The following is a 25325-nucleotide window of genomic DNA, read 5'->3' as shown; positions in this document are numbered from 1 at the left end:
TTAAAGGCAAGGAGAAGCATGAGAATGTGTAGACATGGAATTCAAACACCTGGGTCAGCTTTTACAAGATCCAAAAGCGACTCTGAGGTAAAGTGTCCTTAATTGTTGTCATCTTGTGCCAAATTCTTATTTGTTGAATGCTTGCATGCAATATCCACTTCTGAAGCATGTATTGCAGGCTATCGAGTTCAAAGCGACTTCAAACAATGCACCGCTCCATAGCTTTGGTCCTAGTAGCCACAAACAAAAATTTACATTAGATGGCTCCACACTCAGGAAAACTTTGTTAGGCCTTTGAGCCCACTTCACCTACTGCACAGCACAAAACGACCAATATCAATAGTGACAGGACTGCCCAAGGGACATACACAAATCCTGATCACTTGCTGAAAAAGGCTGGGATAATGTATCAACTAGATAGAGTAAATGACATATCAATGTAGTTGAGTACATAAATGGTAGGCCTCTAAAAAAAAAATTCTTTCGCATTTACAATCTGCATTCTATCCCCAGTAATTGACAGAAACAAATTGCCACAGGCTTAAAGGACGTCTAGTGGAGTATTGAATTCATAAGGGCTTGAGCTTTATTAAATTGTCCGCTTCTCACTAATGATCCAATCTATGAATCCCTTTGCAATTCGAGCTTGATGCCATGTCTTTTAGTTCCAAGGTCTCTCGTCTCCTCAGCTTCCTTTGTGAGTAGGTTTAGTAGCTACCTTCTCTACTTTCAAGACTCTTAAATGTCCTAAATGGTTCCAGTAAACTCTCTAGCAAAGCCTATGGAGAAGCTTTGATTAGAGAGTGTATTGTGCCTCGATTGGTAGTTGACAATTGCTCCTAGGTGAAATGATGAGGGCTACATGGAGACTCTCAAATGGATGATGCCATTGGAAATCTCTATAACAAAAATTCCGCAACTTTATGAGGGGTTCCCTTATGTAAATTAATTGTTAGTTATTGAAGGGCATTTTTAAAGTTGAGGTCTATCATGCCGTTTACATACATGAATGGATTTAAAAGATATTTAATTCAATAATCATGTAGGTATCCCCTTGAACCTTACTACTTTAAGAGAAGGTTTTTTCTTTTATAAGTACAATAGCATAAAAAGATGTTAGTCTCAAAAGACACATTTACAAAGAAGTATTACACCCTTCAATTTTGATACCAATAAGCCTATAAGATTCCTTTTTGTACATGAGAGTCCTAAAACACAACCTTAGAGCTAATTCAAGCTCTCCATGTTGCCAGTCAACTCTACCATAAGGCTTTTGAAACACTATTCTATTTTGGTACTTTTGAGCTCATCGGCCTTGATTACATGCCAAACTTCCCAAATCACATCAGCCATGCATCCTTTGTCTCCCAAAATTTCCATCTTCCATCTCAAAGGGAAGATAAATTGCATATAGCTAAACCATTGCACCGTACATCACCAAAAAGGAATAACCATAGGATAAGCCCAAAATATGTGATAATGATCCTCAACTTTGTAGTGACATAGTGCACAAAGAGGAGAGACTCTTGGGTCCCATTTTGAAATCCTTGCACTAATAGGCATCTTGCCAATTAGGATTCTCCATAAAGTCGCATGTATTTGAAAAGAGAACTAGATAACCATAGATTTCGGAGTCTTCTATTCTAAACAACCACAGTATTACGAGGGGCATAAACTCTACATCTTTCCCTTGCAACGGATACTACCCAAGGCATATAGTTTAACCCCAAATATTTTAATGAGCACTTGCTAAGATCTTTGAATCATTAGCAAACCCTCTTAAATCCCTAGAATCAGAGTAAATATGATTGGATGGCCAATCATTCCTTATAGCATGAAGAACATTCCGTATAATTCTCATTTCCACACTGGACAACCTAAAGGCTCTACATAAAGCACCCATACATATCCATTTTCTTCCTCCAAGATCCCAAATAAATATAAAAGTGACCAGCCCCTTGTTACACATCTTCTTGCGATGATTAGCAATAAAACCACCAAGGCTTAAACTAATTTTTTATGATGTTGAAATGTGTATTCATGCCTTGTTTGCAGCATGGTAAGACAAGAAAAAAGCAAGTTGGAATTTCAGATAGATGCTTATAACCTTGAGCACACAACATTGAGTAGATGTACCTTTGCAGAAGATGGCAAGCTGCCCTAGTATCTCCATAGGAAGCCTCCCTCCCATGTTGGGGTTCATCACTTAACTATCCAAAGGAGAGTGGCTACTAGTTCCTTCCACTCAATCCTTTTCTCACAATTCCGATGGGAAGTTGCTCCTACACAAAGTGCAAAGTACAATGAAGAGGTTACTAGCTTTTCCTTTGAGGTCCCCTCCTACATCTACAAGAGCTTAAAGGACTTGAAGAACTTCTTTGTTTCAATTGTCTGCTACAGATAGTTTTTTGTAAGGATGGTTTTGTTGTGTCCTCTGTTGGACAAGTAGAACTCTCATGGATAATCTCTGATGATGTACAAAGTATTTCAAGTTTAATATAACTACTTTGTTCTACTTAAAAAATAAATAAACTGATTTTTGTATGCCGAATCTACTATCCAATTGACCTTCTTAGTGAAGCATCCCCTTGAAATGATCTATTACCAATCCAAGAAACATAAAAGAAAATATGTTTTGAGTATTGAACATACTTTGCAATTAACTCTGACTGAGATGTTTTGACTGCATACTCATAGAGAATTATGTCCTGCCACATGACCAAAGATACCCCAGGGGCGATTATTGCAAATCCAATGTCTTGTTAACACTTCCTAAGGCTGATTGCAATTTAGTCTCAAAAACCATTTAGAGCAAAGTCTCCTTCATTTTTTATGCATACTCTCAAGCCCCAATCCTCCTTCCTCCCTTCTAGATACCATCATATTCCAATCAATAGAGTGCCACTCATCTTTCCATTGAAAGTCAGGAATCATCTTATCAGATTTCTTCAAAGCATTAGTAGAGAAATGAAACACTAATAGCACGTATATTGAAAAGGATGACAATATTTTAAAGAGAAGGTAAGAAATGTCTTATTTGTGGTTGATAGTATACAATCCCCTTTGACAAACCATCTTTGGCAAATTTAAGTCACCTTACTAAATATTTCAATCTTTGAAGATCTTTGATGTAAAACTCATATCCAAGCTCTATGTGTGTACTTTTGCAGCCATTTCCTCCTCTCTCTCTCTCTCTCCCTCTCTCTATTAAATTAGCTTTGTAGCTCCTTTGCCCCTTGGCACAAGCAAAGCAAAAGCATCAAGAGTACCGGTGAATCACCAATATAAGGTGGTGCTAGGGTTATCACATGCTTGCATCATTTTCCTTCTCAATTTGTTTAAATAAAGCTTTGAACTCTCTTATCTTCTTACTTTGGCTCTTTCTTAGAGTAGCAACCTAAGTTTTGTGCATCTTCAAGCCCACATAACTCACTGTACTTTTTAGTTGTATAATAAGATATTCTTGTTTTAATAGTACTATTGGTTTTAACTCAATTTCATTCTCTATTTGTTAGTCTTGTCTTTGCAAAGTTTCTTTTGGCTTAGCGAAGTGCATTCAGAGTTCAAGAAGTCATCATTGTAGGTAGTTAAAGCAATGATAGTCGTAGCCTTAGAGCAATTTTGCTAGTTATTATGCTTCCTATCAATTTCACCATCACCATAGCAACACCATTTGACCTTCACTCCAATGCTCACAGCTATTATTATTGCTAGATCTATGCTCTAATTCTCATAGCTCCTTCATAGATATTCTTATTACTAGACCTATATTCTATTCTCATCATGATTATGCTCCATCTTTCTTTTGTTCTTGTATCAGGTCATCCTTTACTAGAAAATTTGGTTCTTCCACATCTCTATGCTCATTAATAATTCTTGAAAGTCTCTACTCCTCCTTTGTAATTTTGGTTTTGTGTCTTACATAGCTCTAGAGTGGTTTGATGTGTCCTATGAGATTATATTTGTTTGAGTTACTCCAGCAATTCATGTTTCTCTCTACCCTATATACTTAATAATATGCATAAAATTCCCTAGTCCATTGGAATTGAATCTCCCCATTGGGATTGAGATTTCCTACACAAGGTGGGTGGAAATTTATTTTAACAATAGGCAAGCAACATCACAAATGTACTAGTTGGGTGAAACTTCTAAATCTCTTTCACATAAATGATTCCACAATTCACATCAGGGTAGTCATTATGCTTGAACTTCAAATAATTAAGAATCTCCTATCAAACTTGGATACCATAAAATTTTGGTTTTTGAGATAATTATTACGTGTGAATTATATTGGAAATTCACATTTCACTAGTACATTCATGTAGCCCCCAAGGTGTGTGCACACCATTAACAAAACCTACATAATACATGCATTAAAGGGATAATATTTAAACCCATACATACATATGGGGGTTATATTCCTTTACCTTACTAAAAATACCCTTGTTTATGTTTATTTCTATAAATGTATTAGATTAAAAAAACCCTTATGTTGAATACATGTCAAATGGCTACATGTTTTACAACTGCACCCAAGATGCAGCCACCCGAGATGTAGCCATTTCCTAGAATTGCAATTTCCCAAGATGTGCTTTTCTCAATCATATCCTGGAGACATTCCTTTCTTATGATTAATAAGTCAATATTCCTCCTATCTATACTACAAGGAGGACAATGTGGCATTAGGGGAGATTTGGACTCAAAAAGAGCCTCTTGCATTAGTCCCTTAAGAAATCTCTAATCTCAAAATTAGGAAACTAGTCAATATGAATTCTTGGGCATTAAAAGGATGGAGGATTTATATTGGCCTCTCATTAGTGGAGAGACTTCCCTTGATCCCCACTCACTCCCACTAAGCTCATCTTGTGCCCACCACTAGTGGCCTAGAACATTTACTCAATTACTTGAGTTTTCGTTGGTGCCCCCTACAATCCCCCATCTTTTGGTGGGCCTCAAATCTTGACTAGCTTTTTCCCTCCAATTAAATGAAAATTTTCCAAAAGTATTCCACACCCCCAAACACCTCCTAGATTTTTCCCTCCACAAAAATGGAAATGTTTCCAAAAGTGTCCCCACACCCTCAAACACCTCCTAAAAGTTCCCTCAAACTATCCCCATTCACTCATGCCCTTGCTTGCATGAAAAGGGCTCCTCTTATGTGAAATCGTTGCAAAACTCTTCCTCCTCTCAACCTCTCACTACTACAATACTTTTTTAATGTTATTGATGCCTTTTTAACAAATTGACATGCATCAATAAGTGTCAAAACAGTGGGCTATAGTAGGCAAGATGTAAGTATCAAAATAATAGCTGAAATTAATGTCAATAGGTATCTAATGCTTAGTCTAAGATAAACGTTGTTGCAACCTTGCAAATTTTCCCATGCCTCACTTTGGCAAGATACATTTAAGTTTTTCATAGTCTATTGCTGTGTGTAAGACCTTTAGCCATGTACAAGCTAGATTTAAGTCAATATATATTTCATGAACCCATGAACTCTTGAGAGATGAGTATAGCATTATAAATTTATTTTTGTGGTCATTTACTATATATTATAATGTCATTTTCATTGTACTCTTGGACAAGCCGTGACAAGGTATTCTTTCTCTTGTTCACAAAGGAAAATGTGTCAAAGGAAAAAGTAAGAAGATAATAAAGGCATCATGGAATAATAAGCAAGTAAGCATTATTACACTTATAAGTGCACTATCCTCATTGTGTAGACCATGTGCAATTATAACTTGATCCAACAAGCCACCATTTGTCATGACTACTATAATCACAAATAATATCATCCCCATAATAGAAGAGATAGTGTCCTTGCTTGACTTGATCAAAGAAGATGCCCAAGGGACATAGCAGGCAATTGATGTCTTTGGTAAAAAGCTAATAGTTTCCTCAAAAGGTTTAGCTTTTATAATAGCTGTGGTGACATTCACATGAAATGAGAAATATGAAATGCCCCCCTTGCTCACAGCTTTCTTAGCAAACATTGTGCCCTCCACTCTATAGTAGAAATGTACTTTTAATGTGTCTTTAAATTTTTAAATATAACTTTAAGGGACAACTAGAGTTATAATGTTGCAATTGCCACCATCATCGTTAAAATCCACCTAAATCTAGGTGGTATAGATAGGATCAAAAGCCTTATAGGCCTCGTATTTTGCTAAAAACTTCCCTTCAAATGCAAAGCGATGCAAAATAAATTCTGACACCTTGCTAATATGGAAGGGAGTGCATTTTCTCTACTAGCAAATCTATCAGCAAGTGACACTAAAGCCCTTGAATTGTATTCAGGAGCATATAATTTGTTTTGAAGCCAAGGATGTTTTTTTCAAGTTAAGTTTCGTTAAGAAGCTAAACTTTTATATTGGTGTCGAAAGTTTGTATGCCCTAATAAAAATAAATGTTTGAAACATTCGCCAGGATTTAAAACTTTTATGCAAAAAAATATAAAGTTTTGCCAAGATTTACATTTTTTTCTTGAAAATTCAAAAGAAAATATATAAAAAAGGTACTACACTCTACTAATATTGTGAAACTAAAAAAATGATATTGAAAACTTTTGCCAATATTTTATATTAATACATAAGAATAGCTTCGATAAAAACATCCCTGTTTAAAGCAAGAACCATCAACTTCATCATTCCGGAACACATTTGAGACTAGTGGGAGGGATAAGTTTGATCACATTTTTCTTTCAAAGAATCTTGCTCCAAGAATCAGATACTGTTCATTTATATAGTTTTAGAATGTTTTTAGTTTTCAACTCAAATAAGGATCTATTAGAGCAACTTGCATGGAGATTCAAGTAAGAAAACCTTTAGAATAATCCAAAACAATGAAAATAATGAGATTTTATGATTCAACTTTGAAGCATCAATTAATTTATAATTTATTTTAATAATTGTGTTGTTTTCTTTTAATACATGATTTGAAGAGGAAGAAAGATTTGTTTGTGTTAAAAGATACTCTTACTATTGAGGTTTTTCATATGGTTTAAAATAGATTTAGAGTTGTTTGGAAGCATATAATTAGTTTTGAAGAAAAATCCATCAACTTCAGCATCCTGAATTATAAGAGGGACCATTGAAGAGGACAAGTTTGATCACGTTTTTCCTTCAAAGATCCCTATGAGGTATTGTTCATTCACATAGTTTAACAGTGTTTGATAATAAGTAAATGTTTTTTTGAATTTGTAGATTTCAATCGTTAGATTTTGCATGCAATTGGGATTTGCATATTTACTTAATTCAATACTTTTCTGAAACATGTCATGTTTGCATATTGTTTGCTGATGTCAATGTTATATCCATTTCAAATATCTGCAGAGAATGCACAATTTTTAAAGAGGAATAAATCCTCCTTCGTAAGAAAGTGATTTAGTGGCTCTTCAAAATCAAGGAAAAAATATTAGATTTGTGGTTAGAAGGAAAAATATATCCAGTAGATCCACAAACTTGTCAGACTCCTCAATTCCATGGATTGACCAGCTTAATAAAGTTCCTATGTGAGGATGAGAATGGTTTGTTAGGATATTGTCGAAGCTTGATTGGTCATAGAAGTAGTATTCATAGCCAATATCAATCTTTGCTTAATGAAAGAGAAAAAAGGATCACAATGTTGGAGGCTTGGAATCAACATTTGGTATCATCTATGCATGCTACAAGTGTTCAAATGTCTGCATATGATGGCATAGAGAAGAAAAATCAAGAATTACAAGTAAAGGTTCAAACATTAGATGCTCAATTGAAAGAGCACTATAAATGCAATTCACTTACAGATGCAAAACACAACTCTAAAGGATGAGATCAAAAAGTTAAAAAAAACATTCTCATTCATGAAGTATCCAAGAAAATTGGTCACTGGAAGCGTCGAGTGAGAGCTTGTAGGAGTGTTTCAGTACTCATGTCTATCCATGATGAACACTATGGTGCTAAAGTACGACGACATATCGGCTCATATTTAAGTATTTTGCAATGGATGCTTAATAGTATCCCTTTTATTTTTTACCCCAATTGAGTTTATTTCTTCAAGACTCTTTTTTAATGGCAATGCTTTTGCTTGCTGCATTACCACATAGAAAGTGCAATAAGAAAACTTTCCCTGATTTATCAGAGTGCAAGTGAAATACATATTCTACCATTGATTTCAAGGTATATCAAACTTTACTATGCATATGAAAGATTTCACTTATTAAAACACAAATACTTTTGCTTATCGAATATCTAGATTATTAGTCTTAATTAAAAATAATTAATTTAAGAACATAAAATAAAAAACCTAGTAAAATAACATTAATTTACAATTTTTTCTCCACCTTTCTCATTAAATTACTTTTTATGGAGGTTAATAGAGATTTTTCTCTCATTAGAGCTAATATATCGTGTAGATGAAGAGGTCTCTTTTGCAATGAATTGTGTTCTGGCTCATTTTACTTGCAATTCCATCTCAATGAATATTTCTTTGAAAGTGCTAATGGCTTGCAAAAGAAATGACACTTGATATATGTTTGTTCAAAGTTGAACTCATTGAAACACAAATGCATATTTCATCGCATAAACATTACACCTAAGCGGTATATGCACAACATAGATCATCATGTTGTAATGCATTTCTCTATCTATGAAGTAAATCAAAGAATTCATAGTTGTAAAATGCTAGGATTGACATGGACTGCAAGTTACAAGGAACTCGATCATTTGTACACCATCTTTTCCACAAATCAAATATTTTGCACCTTTTCCACGTTATCATTGACAAAGGCATAAGAAAAATCAGCTTAGGAAATACGATTTATAGGCATGCAATGATGGAGCAATGACAATCTTGTTCAACATAAGAAATAATTTTGAAAAGCATTTTTGTGCGTTACAAATAAGAATTAATCCTACATGTTTTGTAAATGTATCACAAAATTATTACGTGCTTACAAACTTTAATTTTTACTTAATCGTTCCTAAAAATTGGAGTGAAATTTTTAAGTGAGTGGCTGTAGTTTAGGCAAGTAAACCTAGGCGTACACTTGCAATTTTTTTTGTATTTCTCCTACTTTAGGCAAGCAATGTTCACCTTTACTCAATTAGGTACTAGGGTGTGTGTGTGTGTGTGTGTGTGTGTAAGTGAAATTTTTAAGTTAGCGACTGCAATTTAGGCAAGTAAACCTAGGCGTACAGTTGCAATTTTTTTTGTACTTCTCTTACTTCAGGCGAGCAGTGTCACCTTTACTCAATTAGGTACTAGGATGTGTGTGTGTGTGTGTGTGTGTGTGTGTGTGTGTGTGTGTGTGTGTACAGGCTCAAGCTGAAATGGGCTCAATCTCACAAGCAACAAATGGATGTAATCAGCTCTTATAGGCAGCTCACCTCCTCTGAACAAGATTCTTGTGCTTATGCGGTTCATATCATCCATCAAAATGATCTTCGCAAATTAAAGAAGTGGCAAATCCGAGCTCGCATGAAACCCCTTTTGGATAAGGGCTGCTCCTCCAAAGCCTTTTTTAAAAGCCTACATGCGGACAGGCGAAAGGAGGATATTTGCAGGATCAGGAAAGATGATGGCACCTGGACTACCTCCAAATCAGAATTGGAATCACAATGTTCTAGTCATTTCCAGCATCTCTTTTCTCCTCAGCTTGATCATTTGATGCAAGCGAATGCAGCCAGGTCTCAATTTCTTACGCATGTTCAGCCCATATTGTCTCGGGAACAGGCTCATGCATTGGAGCAGCCCTTTATGCTTAATGAACTGGATGATGCTTTGAGTCATTTACGCAAAGGCAGCTCTCCTGGTTGGGATGGATTGACTGTTGAATTTTTCCGTGCATTTTGGGGTGATCTCAAGAACACTCTTCTTCTTATGATCAATCATGCTTGGGCAGAACAATCGCTTCCTCCTTCTTGGAAACATAAAAAAAGGTTGTGTGAGACAATGGCTGATCGGCGGCCCATATCTCTTATGCCAGTTATTTACAAACTTATTGCCAAAATGATTGTCCTCAGGGTTCGATCCATTTTGCATGCAGGCCGTCATCCCAGGCAGTATGGGTTTGTTCCCAGAAGGCAGATTGCTGACAATATCTCCAATGCTTTGCTTGCAATTGAGTATGCCAAATATTCCAAACAAGATGTTCTCATTCTGCAAGTAGACATTGCGAAAGCATTTGATACTGTCCATTGGGATTTTATCTCTCAGACTATGCATAAATTGGGATTTGGCCCTCGGCTGGTTCATATTATTTACTGGCTCTATTCTCATGCCACTGCGCAGTGTTTGCTTGGTGGTGGGTTGTCAAGAACCTGGACTATGACTCGCTTTGTGTATATTCTCCCAATGTGTATGTGAGAAAGCTGCAAGTGAGACTCCTTCCTTCTTTCCGACTCTCTTGAGCGGTAAGGGATGACAGGTTTCAAATTTTCATATCAGTTCGTCAAGGATGCCCTTTAGCCCCCTTCCTCTTTCTTTTTGTGGCAGAAGCTATGAGTATCTTCCTTAGATCTCAGGCTGATCCATATGGGCTAAGATTGCCTTTTAGACAGGAGCAAGAGCTTCTTGACTGTGAGTTGGCTGATGAAGGTAGGATTGGGCATCTCTCCGACACAGCAGTTTGCCCCAGTACTGGAGAGTATAAGGAAAAAGCTCCTTTTTTGGAGCTCAGCCAAACTCGACCTTGCATCTAGAGTTGTGGTAGTGAACCAGGTTCTTTTGGCCACCGCCTAGTTTGTGTGTTCTTGCTGGTGCCGGTCTAGGGATTGCATCACTCAGCTCATTAGACCAGTCAGGAATTTTTTATGGAGTGGACTTGATGGCACGGCAGATGTTGCAGCAAGGGTTGCCCTCTTAGTTCGCTACTGTATGCCATTGCTACCCATCCGTTATTGTTGCATATGGACCATCTTGCAGATACAGGGCAGCTTCATGGCTTGCAAATTCCAGGGGCACAATCATTTCTTGCACAGGCATATGCTGATGATTCATATTTTATGCCCAGGAATTCTCAAAGTGACCTCTCTCATTTGATGCATACTCTGAATGATTTTGGCATAGCTGTTGGACTGCATATCAACTTTCAAAAATCAAATCTTTTAGCATTGAAAGAAGCTGATTGGCATGCACTTCTCTGGCCAGGCCACATTATTTCTTCCCATACTATTGTGAGGCATTTAGGGTATCCCATTGGCTGGAATATTACCCCGCAACAACAACTCAAATGGGTGCTTCAAAAGATCAACAAGAAGCTGGAATACTGGCATTTGTCCACTTGGCCTCTACATGTTCGACTTCGGATAGTACAATCCATCATGACATATGTGCAATTTTATTTGCCTCTTCTTCCCTGGTCTTTTAAGCATTTGGCTTCCTATATGTCCCAAGCTATGGAGATATTTTGGAAAAGCAAATCTCACAAAAAGGCTTTGCGACTACTTCCCATGTAGTCTGTTTGTTCACCTAAGACTCATGGGGGGCTGAGTATTCTTAATCTTCAGTTTCATATGTTGGCAAGAAAGAGCACTACGATTGCTGATTTTTTTCAGCAAAAACAGCCATGGGCTATTATGTTAGCAGCTATGTGTGGAAACATGACGTCCCATGCATATGGGCATTGGATTACAGATCACTGGAAAGCAGTCATGACCACATTTCAGGGAAAAATTCCTGGTTGTCCTCTTTTTGCTGCTTTTATTCATGATTGGAAGAGAATTCTTTCTTATGCTAAATGGACAGGTGCTTCTTCTCATCATGGTAATTCTTTTCGCTTGGAAAGCATCCATTGGAGCAAGGTGTTTGAATCACCTCTCGCTTTACAGGCACCTATTAAAGCGTATAATCTTATGAAATTGGGCATAAGATTTGTTGGAGATGTTGTGGATCAACAAGGTTATATGCTTTCATTCCCACAAGCTTGCAGGACATTCCCCTTGGGTCTGCATCATAGGTCCATTTCGAGAATACTTACAACTATGTTGCAGCCATTTGTTCCTGTTCCTCCACTATTTGTACAAGACAGATTACTGGACTGGAATCTGACTTCCTTATTTCCTGCTATCTGTTCACTTTCAATGCACAATTTGACCTCCTCGATGGTCTACAGATTTCTTCTTCCACCGCCATGGATTGATAAGCATGCCAACACTCTTTGGAATTTGAATAGGCCTTTATCCTGGTGGCAATCACGACTCAAGAAAATTTGAAAAGCCAAATTGCCATTGAGACAAAGGCTTTTCTTTTGGAGATGTATAGTGGGAGCTTTTTCCATTGGGTGAAATTGGCAGCACGTCGCATTGCTTCCCCTTCCTCCCCCCGTTGCTCTCATCACCGTGAGACAGTTCCCCATCTATTATGGTCTTACCCGCATTCTCGGATATTGATCACTCATGTCTCTCATTTGTTGCGGCTTCAGTTTCCCTCCATCAGACTCAGGAAACTCTTCTTGATGTTTGGATGCTTCTCATCTCAGATGTCTCCATTCCTCCTTTTCTTTCACTGGACTCGTTTTTGCGTACTATGGACCATTTGGACACAGAGATTGCATTCTAGGATGGGACAACAGTTTCCTCAGGCATATGCTTTCTTCAAAATGTCCCTCAAGCAATCTTTATATGATAGTTATGCTGCGAGGGACTTGGATGCTATTAGCTTTGAAGTGTTTTCTGACTGTTTTTTAGTTCTTCCATTAGGCTCTCTTTTGGAGTCTAATGTCATGTACATTGATCTCATGTTAATAATATAGTTACTGGTTTCACAAAAAAAAAGTGTGTGTGTGAATATATATATATATATATATATATATATATAGAGAGAGAGAGAGAGAGAGAGAGGTATGTTTCAATAATGTATGAACAAAGGCGTCCCCTCTACACAAAGTACCATTTGAATCACTAAGTTGCGATACAAACATTGATTTGATGAAGGAGGTTTACCCACCATGCAGTAAAGCTAAAAGCAACATCAAAATTAACTACTTAGTTCTTGGTCAAAACAAATTGGTCTCGACATGCCTCAACCCTGAGTTCTTCAAAATATGTGTGTCTACATGATAATTATGAACTACATGTACACATAAAATTTTGGGTGGGGTGACATTACGTACATGTCATGGACTATTAGAAAGGCTTTTTTTCCCTCGTGAGGGCAAGCCTCACCTCTTGGCTCTTCAACACGGCATGCTGGGTGAACCCATGCATTTCTGTGGAACAAGGCCCAAGACTCACAGAAACACAAAATATATATGCTTGCATGCCAAGTATAATTTCATGCCCCTTGCTCTTTCTTGCAAGTTTGGGCATGTGCACATTGGTGTCTCTTTTATCGCCACTTCATATTGTGAGCCACCAGCTGAGTTGCTACCCTTGCTTTTCTATCACAAAAACTATATGTTCAACCAACTTTGCAACCATTTCCTGCACAATATGTGTATCGAGGGTCTTTGCAAGCTCAATGTTTTTCCAAGCTTCTTTTGACACTTCTAACTTGTAGTATGCATGGGGTGGCAAAAGAAGAACGTCTCCCTGGCCCATGTTGCTATTGGCACCTGCACATGTATGGCTCTCTTCATTGCTTCCAGACCCAGCTTTCTCCAACTTGAAGCCTACTACTACTGTAAGAGAGTAAACCTCGTCTTGTGTAGAGAAGTCCCTTGCATAGGCCACATTTTCAGGATGGAATTTGGTACTCGATTGATGTTGGAGTCAACATTCCATGCATGTGTACATGTGGTATTACAAAACCACACCATTTGAGTTATTGGGCAACCATATGGATGTTTGTAGCAAAGAAACATGGTGCTAGTATCACAATCCCATTTTTTGAGATATTTGTACAATTTGCACTTTTTTTCCTCAATTTTCTACCCTAGACACTTAACCCGACTCCCTTCATTGGTTCTTTGAATTGCCCAAAACACTTCCGCCAAATTTCATTTTACCACCCTTTCCCATCCTAGTGAGTCAAAACAACTTGCTGCCGTTGCGAGGTGACGTTTATTCTAGTTTGTTCCACACCTATCAATATCCTTCGAGGACGTCCTCTACTTTGCTTAGGTTGGTTAACATAATCATATTAAGGCCTATGGTTGCTACCCTCTAAAGGTCCGTTTACATTTATTGGATTTCTCTGCTTCTAAACAGTCTCCCAATCATCTTTCAAGTGTGTTCTCTCATTGTATAGCGGGGTCCAATTATCACATCCCTAACAACATGTACCACCTCTGAAGGCCTATGTGTCTTGCCCTCTCTTGCTCTCTACTATAAGGGGGCAATAGATGGGCCATGGCCTATGTATCATCCCTCATCATAGGCATGTTGCTTTGCAGTTTGGATGATAGCATTACTCAGATCATTGATAGCAGCATCATACAAGGAGATCTTGGTTTTGAAACCTTCTCCCGCTAGCAAACAATGGTATTTTGTGTCTAATAGATTTACTTTTGGCATTGGGGTTGCACCAGGGCTTTGGATTACCTATGAGCAATGTAAACTATGACTTGTAGTATGCATAAGCTTTATTAACAAATCATCATATTAACATTGTGTCTCATAGAGTTCCTTTGAAATCTCTCCAGTGGTAAATCCTAACTCCTCACCAACTTAGATAGGTGGAGGCTCTCCACCTAACACAATTCTTTGTTTATAACATTTGCTCGCCTCCAAAATGCTCGTATCTCCTCAAACACTTGGTCTTCCTCCTCCCTTATTTTACTCATATGCCATCACTCAATCCTTATGTTCCTCATGATTGGCAGTCGCTATGTATGCTTCGTGTCGGTGAATAGGCATGAGTGCTCCCTTCCTTCCAGGCCAAGACCTCCATTAAATTCCTCTCGCATGACCACCCTACTTGTGCTTCATCATCCACCATGAATCCATAAAAGTTTGCCTTCTCATGGCCGGAGCATAGAATGACCTAGTTAAGGTTCTCCCAGAAGATTATGTGAGCCTCTCTATCTTCACCGATACGGCTATGAACCAATCATTATCATCCCTGAAGATTTCTTGGCCTCTCAAAACAAAATTTCCTACCACTATAGCACCGCCCCTACCACGGACAGGGCAATTGGAAAACACTGTGTAACCTGCCCCAGAAAATGAGAACCAAGACGGATGGCTCTCTCCACATTTGAGCTCTTGGAGCAAAACTAGATCTGGATTGTATTTCTGAATTAGCGCTATGCCTCCTCGCTGCTTCAACGGGAGACATCACCTCTAATATTCCATGAAAGGACCCAGACCACCTCCCCCGACCTCAAAGACGGGTTACTGACTCGCCACGGCTCCATAGGCATCTTTGAGTAAGCTAGACTTGTTCTCCTTACCATACCCCACGGAGCGAGCAACCTCCTTGATGCGCTTAGAGACTGACCTCGCAACGCTCGCATTAGCATCCATAGAATCAAGAGGCTTTCTAGTTGGGAGCTTTTCCTCCAACACGTTTTCTGTGGTAGGCTTCGAGCATCTCCACATCCATCACACGGCCTCCCTGCACATCAGCTGCCAGATCTTTGCTGGGAGGAGTAAGTGACTGCTGCATCCTTGGTTGTAGGTCATATCCTCCAGAGCCGTATCAACTTGTCTGGAGCCAAACTACCAAAAGCATGAGCCAAGCTCGTAGACACATCAGTTCAACCACTGTGGACTTACCTTTCCGGCCAACTAGCCTCCACAGCTCCTCGGCGCTTCTTCGCTGCTCCTCCGCAATAGAGCAAGGTGGGGTGTTGCCCAACTTTGCAGCTTCATTCTCCTGTTTGCTATCTTCGACTGCTCGCTTTTCTTTGGGATTGCTTTTGCATGAGGCTCGTCCAGAGGGGGTTGGAGCTCCTCTTTCCGGCCACTGGCCAGCTTTGTGTTGGAAGCCTTTTTCAAACAATTTCTTGCAAAGTGGGTAGTCGCTTTGCAAATGTAGCATGCATTGAAACCCCGATTCAAACTTGCTGTGCAAACTTTTTCCCTTTGCGTAGCTCAATATCGATGAAGTCCGGTGGATCAAGACTGTGATCCCACAATATCCATGCTTTTCGGAGGCTTGAAAGCGATTTTTCGTCGGTGGATGTACCAACAAAACTCTGCCAAGCACCGTAGCAAGTCTTTCCACAGAATTTTCGAATAGAGCCATGAGATTGGGGAAATCCATCTAGATTGGGCATTTGTGATATAGAAACTCATCAATGCAGAACGTCGGGCTCCAACAAGAAACACTACTGTTGCACCCGAGAACATAAGTGTCCTCCCAGCAACTCGTCTCTAAGACTCTCTAGGAGGAAAAAGGCCTTGCCTAGGTATCTTCCTGCCGGAATATCACATTCAATCAACATGAAATCCTCCAGTTCCATCAGGGAGGGAACGCGACCTGTAAAAAACAGGTAAAGCCCTCCCTTCGCCAGGCGGGTAAGCTTTGTCTTAAGGTCTTCCAAATCCAGCTTGCGTGCCATAGCATGCCTCTTCCCAATTGTAATGAAGGGGGGAAATGGCTAATTTAGAGGCCCTTTTAGAGAGATTTTAGGTGGGACATGTGGAGGGAGTATGTAAGTCTCCATCCACCACTCATTGTATACCTTTTGATGTGACATCTACTCCCTCCTCCTTCCTCCTAACTCTCTCTCCCAATCTCTCTCTATCTCTCTCTTCTGCTCACTCCTCCCCTCTCTCTTCCTCTCCCTCTACCCCTTCCTCTCCTTCTTCCCCTTCATCTCTCTCCTTCCTACCAATTCTACTCCTTTCTCTAATCTGTCCTTCCCCCTTTCATTGCATTAGTATCAGAGCACAACTCTAGCACCTTTGCTTCCCCATTCACCCTTTCCAAGTTTCCAGTAGCGTGCCAATGCCAAACGCCAACGCAGCGAATCACCAGCGCACCAATGCCAAACACCGACTCAACAACTACATCATTCAAAGTGCAAGCGTCTATGCTCAACGTCTAACATAGCCTGGCCGATGATTGGGGATTTAGTGAACCTTGGCCGCCTTGACGACTAACGGAAATTAACCACAGCGCCTTGCGAGTCTCGTCACTTGCGTGGAGGCCTACACTACATCACTCGCCCTGACGAACCAACTGAAAAGAAGAATGGTTTTGTGAGTAGGGGTGTCGTACCTTGGTCCGCCCTCCGACGCCTCTGACATGCCCTCTACCCTTCGTCTTCTATTGGCTGCCTCGAAGATCCTGCCCTCTACCCTTCGTTATATCCTATGCTTCTGTTGGCTGCCTTGAAGAGCTGCTACATGGCCCGTCGACCGGACGAAAAGTCCGATCAGCTCCCTTCTGGTACACGACCAACTTCGTTGAGTCAACGAACAACCAATTCCGTCACCCGTCTTGTCATGTCCTCGCCGTACCTCGTCGAGCCGGTCAGCCACGCATCGCCGTTGAGCCAATCAAGTAGCCGTGACGCTGCCCGTGTGTCGCCCATCACCACGCCATCGTTGCCTGTGGTACAAACCTTAGACTACAAGGTTTTACTCCTAGGTTAGACTAACAGGTTAGTTAGGTTGGGGTTGGATTAACCTATTGGGTTGGGTTAGTTAGGTCTAATTATGGTTGGCTAGTTAAGATTAACTCATGCCACGAGACCTCGATCGAGGTATAGGCTCGGTTCGGTGAAAAAAAGTCTAGGACCTCGATCGAGGTATTGGCTTGGCTCGGTTGTCCTCGTGTGTGAGTTTCATTGGAGACAATACCTCGATTGAGGTATTGCACACCTTTGTATTTTCACTCGGGCGGGTGTCACACTCACCCAAAAGTGGTCCGGAAGTGGACACCCTTAGCTTGCTACCTCCCACCCTCAAGAACCTACTCATAAAAATTGGACTAGATCCAATGTCCTAATAGGCCTAGGGGTCTTAGGTTAGTTCTGTACTAGCTGTCCTAAGTGATATAGCCCCTCCCCCCCCCCCCCCCAAAGAAAAAAAAGAAGACTCAAAATTTTCCAGCCTCTTTGAGGTATTTTGGCTCATTTGAGCCCCGTTTTGAAGATTCTTTGACGACCTTTCTCCCGAGCCTCTCCATTGACCTTTTCGTGGTTCCACACACTATGTAAGGTGCTCATTACAGTAAGGAATTGCTGTCTATTTCTCTTTGCCTACATTCGAGCTCCTCTCCCAAGGGCCACTGACCATGCCACCAAAGCGTGCCCCTCATGATATATTGCATGACAATGATGAGACTGCTCAATATACGCAAGTGCCTACCACAGTGGTTGCATCCACTGGTGGTACAGAGGTTCCTTCCACTCAAGTTCCTCTCCTACATCTAGGGAAGCGCACGCAGTGCAGACAGTTTTTGGATGCCCTTTGCTCTATGCTCAAACTCAAATTTCCATTTTTTATTTTGCTCCTAGAAAATCCACATGCCAAAACAATATTCCAATCTGAAAGCCGGAAAACCCCATTAATTTGTATAAGGTCAGTGAAGCCGCACACCAACATAGGAACAACACAATCCAGTATTCGAGTATGCCCCCAAGTATAAGTTACGAATTAAGACTGCAGCCATTCATTTCATACTCTGCTGCCAAAAATCATTCATCTCATACTCTGCCATTTGAGTATTAAGACTAAGACTATAGCCATTTGTTTCATACTCTGCTGCAAAACACCATTCTTTTCATACTCTACCATCGAGTAGTAAGACTGCCATTCATTTCATATCCTTTCACCATTCGTTTCAGATACATACTCCACGGAATTTAGAGCAACAACAATAGTCTTAACAATAGCATTTTACAGCAACAACAATTCAAGTCTTTGTGATTCGAATAGCGGATTTTAGTATGCCTTCAAAACACGACTACTCTTTGCACCGAACAGGCAGAGACATGAGTGCAACCTGCTACCACGATAAGCAATTTCGCACCTGCTACCATGATAGGCAATTCCACACTTACAATGGCTCAGCAAAGGGGTATTGTACATTCTGGACACACAGCTGCACCACGACTCAGCAACCTGCTTGAACCTGAGAACTGGCAATAAACACGCGATTATGTATGTCGCCAACAAGACAATGCAAATGTATCCAACGCAACTCACCTCTTCTTCTCATCCTCTCCATAGCCTTTCTCCACGTTTGGTTCCTCCACGACTGGCTCCACACTAGCGCGACATTTCCATCAGCATGAATGCAATTGTCCTGCTCCAGCCGCCACCTCGGGAGGATTGAAGACGACTACCTCATTAACATAGGACCTTACAAAATATTAAGCCAGCAATAAAGCATTTGGACGCCTTTATCTTAGGATAAAAGTTTAATCAGAGAGAATGCCAACTAATTCTAATACGAATTTCGGTTTTTTATTCCTCGGGGGGACGTAATTGGATACATGGCACCTCACTTGACACTAGTGATTCTCTCCAAGAAAGGCAATTTGTGATAGAACATGGTGATGATCTCATCCAAAAACTGCATGCCTCCCCTCAAGAAGGAAATGGGCCTGACCAAAGCCCACTTGGAGGCTTTTAGGGAACTGTGGAACCTACTGTATGACATTGTTGCTGCTCTTGCTGAATGAACCTCTGATGCATCTTTGTCACATATTCCTTCTTGCTTTCATCCCATTGGGAGATACATGCTTGGCTCCTTGCTTGTTTTCAGGGAACCTTGATATGATGATGTTATTAACCCTCTATTTCCCAACCAAAAAAGCTGGTAGGGGCAGTGCTAGACAAGAGGCACATCCCAGCAAGATAGGACCAAGACAACATAAAGAAAATCACAGCATTTGAGAGGCAGCATTAACATAATTGAGAAACTGCATCAACAAGCACATCATATGAAGGATTCCAAAGACCAAAATTAGGCTCCATTATGGCAAACCAAAAAACCAAGAGAATAGAGCCTGAATAAGCAGAGAAGCATTCACCCATAAAGTGAACAACCAATCTCTAACAACTAATCCAAGCGCATCTCTTGGAATTGGTTATCGTTGGGAAGAAGAGATTTACAAGGCCACCATAAAATCATATCATTAATTTTGAGCTCCCCACGCCTCATGTCAACCACATCCAATGCAAGTTCCCAGCTCCTCAGATCGGACAATCCTGAAAACTTGACCAATGGTTGGGCAGGGAGAGCTTACTTATGAGCCTTAGTTTCCTGTCTTTGCTTTTGAGGCCTAACAAAAGCAACCTATTATGATGGCTTCCTCAACCCTCTGTACCTACCTCACACATCACACTTGTTGTCTTATGTAGGTATTGCACTAACCCCTTCTTTATTGTGACATGGCAATCCAACAATTGTACCCATCCAACAGTATGATGGGCAATGCCCCCAATGCGGCGGGCGACATACGCTGCTAGAAATCGCAGATCCAAACTCCACAAGTAGGATATCAAACACCATGTTGCTTTTAAAAAATTTGAATCTTATTTAACAAATGACAGAGATGAAAAGAGGAACCAATGACCCCACCTCATGGAGTATGGATTATATTCTGAACATTCACTTGTGATGAAGCATTCAGACCACTGTGAACATACTTGCATCAGAATCAGGTTCACAAACACAAACAAGAACAGAGTCACCACGGGGTATCAAGTTGCATCATGGAAAGAGCTTATTCCAATTTCATTAGAAAATGTATAACCCAACATGCAGCTCAGTTAGCAAACAGAAAACTTTGTGACACAAACGCATTTGACTAGATCAGTGCATGCACTTCATGTACTGGCCTCACATTAAAAATAAATCGGATATAAATTACATGGCCTATTTTGAGAGAGTGAAATTCCAGGATACATTCAAGCCCACCCTTTTCCTTGACATGCAGGACACCCTCGAGAACCAGAACAGTTCGTACAGTAGCTCCATTTTTTGGCGAGCCTGTTAATCAAGGAAGATTAGAATTCAGAGGCTACATCCAGGTGTGCCTTTCTTAACTGAGAGGCATACCGTCCCAAGCTCAGCACACACCCAGCCTGATGTGACCAAAATCAGAATCAAGTCTTACCCTGCGGTATACCGTGTGGCTGCATCTTTTGCATTTGCTCGAGCTCTAGCTGCATCATTTTCTGAGAGGCTCTTCATAACAAAACCCTCTCCATTGCAGGAAGAGCACAAACCAGTACCATTGCACGCTTCGCACTTCGGCTGCACAGTCCATGAAGACAAATAATTATGCTACAATACAAATGCCCAAAAATTCAATACAACATATCGATTACCACTATAGCTGCAACCGGATCCCTGTAACATAGTATAAGTCACACTGCACAGCTGTGTGCTATGAACATAGGAGGAAGCAGGTCTAGGAATGTCTGCAAATTACCAGGAATCTCCATGGGACAATGACACCTGAAGAGTAAATGAAGCATGTCTTCAAAAGGAACCAGTCTGAGCCACACCTCCCATAGGACATCTTGGAATGTGCTTAGTCCACCAGAAGAACCTCGAATCGAGGTCTCCATTGCATGGTCTATTGAAGTACCTTTGGGATCCTTGATCAAAAATTTCTCCTGACATCCTTTGCACCCCTAACATCAAATATATGGTAAAATCTGAAAAGCACTTCTGTGGTATCTAGAGACATTGTGCTCTGAACTCCATGTCAGTCCCAAAAATTGGAAACCATAATCTGCATCTAGAGGTTCTAGGTGATGAGTCTCTAATAAATGTATTATCTTACTGGAGGTGCAATTAGGATGATCTCTCAAAATTGGTCACTGGTGTGGAAACTTGAAAGACCTCTTCTAGGCCAGAGCACCACACATCTAAGATTTTGTGGATCCCGTTGATAAGTGGTAAGGCTTTCCATGGATCCAAAGTAAGTGAAAACTTCGTACATAGAGCTCGTAAAGATTACAACTATGCTCCTAGGATGTCTTACATTCTCATCCATGACTCTTCTTGCTACATTCTTTCACTCATATGCACTCCCTTCCTTTCTTCTCTACCCCATCCCATTATCACCTTGCCCTCTTCCATGTTCATTTCCCCCTCCTACTAGCTTCTCCCCCTCACTAAATCTTGTGGGCCGCCTTGCTTTCATTGGTATCAAGGCTTGAGTACAGGGATTTTTTTTTTGCGTAAATGGAAGATAGTGTGGGCATGTATCAAAAGATTGCAGCCCGATATAGTGGGCTCTTCAGGAGCATAATCAGCATTGCTATGCTGTTGGACAGGACATTTTGCAGGATATGATATCTTTTGTGCAGGAGAAAAATCTTTTTCTAGAATGGTTTTTCTAGCTAAGCATGAGCTTCCTCCTGTTGTGGCCTACAATGACTGAGATGGTCGACGGCTTGTTATACAATGTATTTTGAAAGGAGAGGTTTATGAATTTGCCTCTGTCTATGCCCCGCAATCATCACATCACAGGGCATTCATTTGGCAGGCTATGCTACATTATCCTTGGAGGCAAAATCAGTTCTCAGCAGGGACTTTAATAACGCACCTCGGCTAGGAGACAGTACCTCTGGTCATATGCATATGCTTGCTTTGGAGAGAGAGAGAGAGAAGTGGACGCAGCTACTTTCTTGCCTTGATCTTGCTGATCTATTAAAAGAGATACGAGCATTGTATCCTGGCTTTACATTTCAGCATAATGAGAAGTCCACTTATCATGCCCATCTGGTTCGTTGGTATATGTTTCATGTGCATCAGTATGATGCTTTGACTTGCCATATGTGGGCTGATTATGCCTTTCCACATTCAGGTCATGCTCCTCTGTGGTTACAACTGTCCTTTCGACATGCAAATGATAGATTCCCTGATAAAAGGCTTTTTCAGATAAATAATAGTAAGATGATTATGAATCGTATTAAGGGTGTTTTGCATGAGGGTCTACATCCTGCCCAATATGGATTCATTCCTCGCAGGACATATTACTGATAATATTGCTAATGCATATGCCAGGATTGAACATGCTAAATATACAGAGCAAGATGTCCTTTTAATGCAAGTGGATATTGCTAAGGCATTTGATACGATACAATGAGACTTCATTTCGCAAACCCTGTAGTCTCTAGGATTGGGGAGAAATTGCCAGACCTAGTTTACTGGCTTTATCAGGATAGTAAGGTTGCAACCATTCTAGCAGGGGATATCACTGATGAGTGGACTCTTTCAACTTCGGTTCGGTAAGGTTGTCCACTCAGTGCCTTGTCCTATGCGATTGCTACTCACCCCATGCTAGTATATAAGGATCATTTAGTTGATTTGGGTGCATTGCATGGATTGGAGTTCCATGGAGGAAACCCGCTCATTGCGCATGCATATGCTGACGATTCCTTCTTCACTCCCCACAATACATGGGGGAATCTTTCCACTCTTACGAGTGCGCTTTCCTTGTATGGGTTGGCTGCTGCTTTACAAGTCAATTTTCAAAAATCTAATCTTCTTCCACTACATTTAAAAGATTGGCATCGTATTTTATGGCGAGGGGAAATTGTTTTGCCCACAGAGTTGGTGCGTCATCTAGGTTATCCTTTGGGGTGGACAGTTTCTAGGTGCCAACATATGGATTGTGTACTTGAAACGTTGAAGAAAAAATTGGAATATTGGAAACTCCCTACATGGCCCTTGCATGTTCGCTTGCGCGCAGTCCAGTTGATCCTGGTAGCCTACATATAGTTCTATCTGCCTCTGATGATGTTTTCAAAGCAAGGCATTTCGTCTTTCATGGAAGTATCATGGAACTTTTCTAGCAATCCCATCATCGACGTAAAGCCCTCCATCTCCTTTCTGTGGATCACCTTTGCACTCCAAAGATGCAAGGGGAATTGAATATTCGGAAGATTCAATTGCATCTATTAGCTCTCAAAGGGGAAGATGATGCTTCAGTTCATGCAGGGTGACCAGCCTTGGATTTTTATGATGCCGCATTTGCTATGCCATTTGTCTCCTCCAGTTTTTGGTCATCGGCAGCTTACTCATTGGGACTTCCTCTTAGGGCATATTACTGGAAAGTTAAGGGTTGTCCCTTCGTCTCTAGCTTATTTTCGGACTAGAAACATATACTATCTCATCTTGAATGGAATGGAAGGGATATTGTTGCCAGCAACTCCTTGCGGGCTGAATGCCTTCATTGGTCTAAGGTGTTTACACAACCTTTGGCATTGCAATAACCCCGCAAACCATATTTTCTTTGGTCTAGAGGCATTTCTCTTGTGAATGATGTGCTTTCTTTGGTCTAGAGGCATTTCTCTTGTGAATGATGTGCTTGATGATGCAGGCATAGTTTTACCCTTTTCATCCACAGCCCAAAATTTTGGTTTGGGACACCATTACAAGCCGCTTTAGCATTTATTACAACAAATGGTTTTCGATTTCCAGCCTTTACCTCGTCTTGAGACAAAGACTAGGTACTTTGCTCAAGTAATCTTGCTTGTCGATCATTGCCTTTGGCAGTTGCCTCTCTTTATAAGGCTTTGTAGCCTCCTTCATGGCTATCTGCTCATGCACATCGACTTTGTTCTGTAACATGTTCTCCTTGATAGTGGAGGAAACAGTTGAGACAAATTTGGAATTGCAAACTTCTGCTTTGTCAGCAAGTTTGCTTTCAGAGAGTTCCCCTTGGGGTTCTTCAACTTGAACAGATATTGGCCTGTCATCACACTGCTCTTGTTGTTTATCGCCGATGTCTATCCTTGCGGGAATCTATGCCTCATTTATTTTGGCATTGCCCAAATTCATGCTTCAACAACGAGTTACAACTCGTTTTCCTTCACCTAATTTTGGCAAGCTATTCTAGATCTTCAGTGTTCATCCTGTAAGGCAAGGATTTGATATTTTCTTTCATTGGGTCCGTTTTTGGGCACTATGGACTCTATGAAAGGACCGTAATCATAGTCTTTGGTGATGCTGCCTTGTCTAAGTATCATTTCTTCCATGCTTCTCTACGGCAATCATTCTTTCGCTGCCTACATGCATAGGATCTGGATTATCTTTCTTTTTTGTCCTATAATGAGATCTTCTGAGCTTGTAACTACTTGTCCCCTCTTCTTTGGGGAGACAATTTCATAGGTTCTTGTAATTTACTACAAATGGATTTCATTCAAAAGTGTGTGTGTGTGTGTGTTCTCACCGAAAAATGAGAGGGGTGTGATCGACATGAAAAGCTATGCCAACCTGCCGTCCCATCCATCTCCCTCATGTGGAATTGTTCTCTTCTCTACTGCTACGTCCGCTCCCCTCATCCTTGATAGTTTTGCTACTACGTCCGTCCCAATTCATTCTGCTCAGTCCCGAAAGCCCTCTTTGGTTGTTCCTCAGGCGACGGTGATGGTTGCCTCAGGTCCTTTTGTGTTTTCGACTTTGGTTTTCAACTTTGGCTACTCCTGCTGCCTTGGCTCGTAGTTTTCTCCGACGGAAGCGTGGTGGCTCCTTGGCATCGCCTT

At 40.5% G+C, this 25325-nt stretch overlaps 1 protein-coding gene across 2 annotated transcripts in view; it reads right to left on the bottom strand.

The window, feature by feature from the left end:
- Positions 1 to 20407: 20407 nt before the first annotated feature.
- Positions 20408 to 25325, bottom strand: part of LOC147892422 (uncharacterized) — a 61120-nt gene continuing 56202 nt past the window's right edge. Inside the window, exons 5-6 of one of the 2 annotated variants that reach the window (XM_087387605.1) lie at positions 20939 to 21078; positions 20408 to 20811 (exon numbers count right to left, since the gene is read on the bottom strand). In XM_087387605.1, the coding sequence (XP_087243731.1) occupies positions 20730 to 20811; positions 20939 to 21078 (222 nt within the window). In that variant the 3' untranslated portion in view covers positions 20408 to 20729. The remainder of the gene's footprint in view (positions 20812 to 20938; positions 21079 to 25325) is intronic. The other variant, XM_087387606.1, reaches the window with a different exon arrangement.

The sequence above is a fragment of the Dipteris shenzhenensis genome, chromosome 16 (genome assembly GCF_047967505.1).
Source record: "Dipteris shenzhenensis isolate YYH24624 ecotype China chromosome 16, Dip_SZ_1.0, whole genome shotgun sequence".
Classification (NCBI taxonomy): domain Eukaryota; kingdom Viridiplantae; phylum Streptophyta; class Polypodiopsida; order Gleicheniales; family Dipteridaceae; genus Dipteris; species Dipteris shenzhenensis.
The sequence above is the reverse complement of the archived record's forward strand: the minus strand, read 5'-3'. Positions and strand labels throughout refer to the sequence as shown.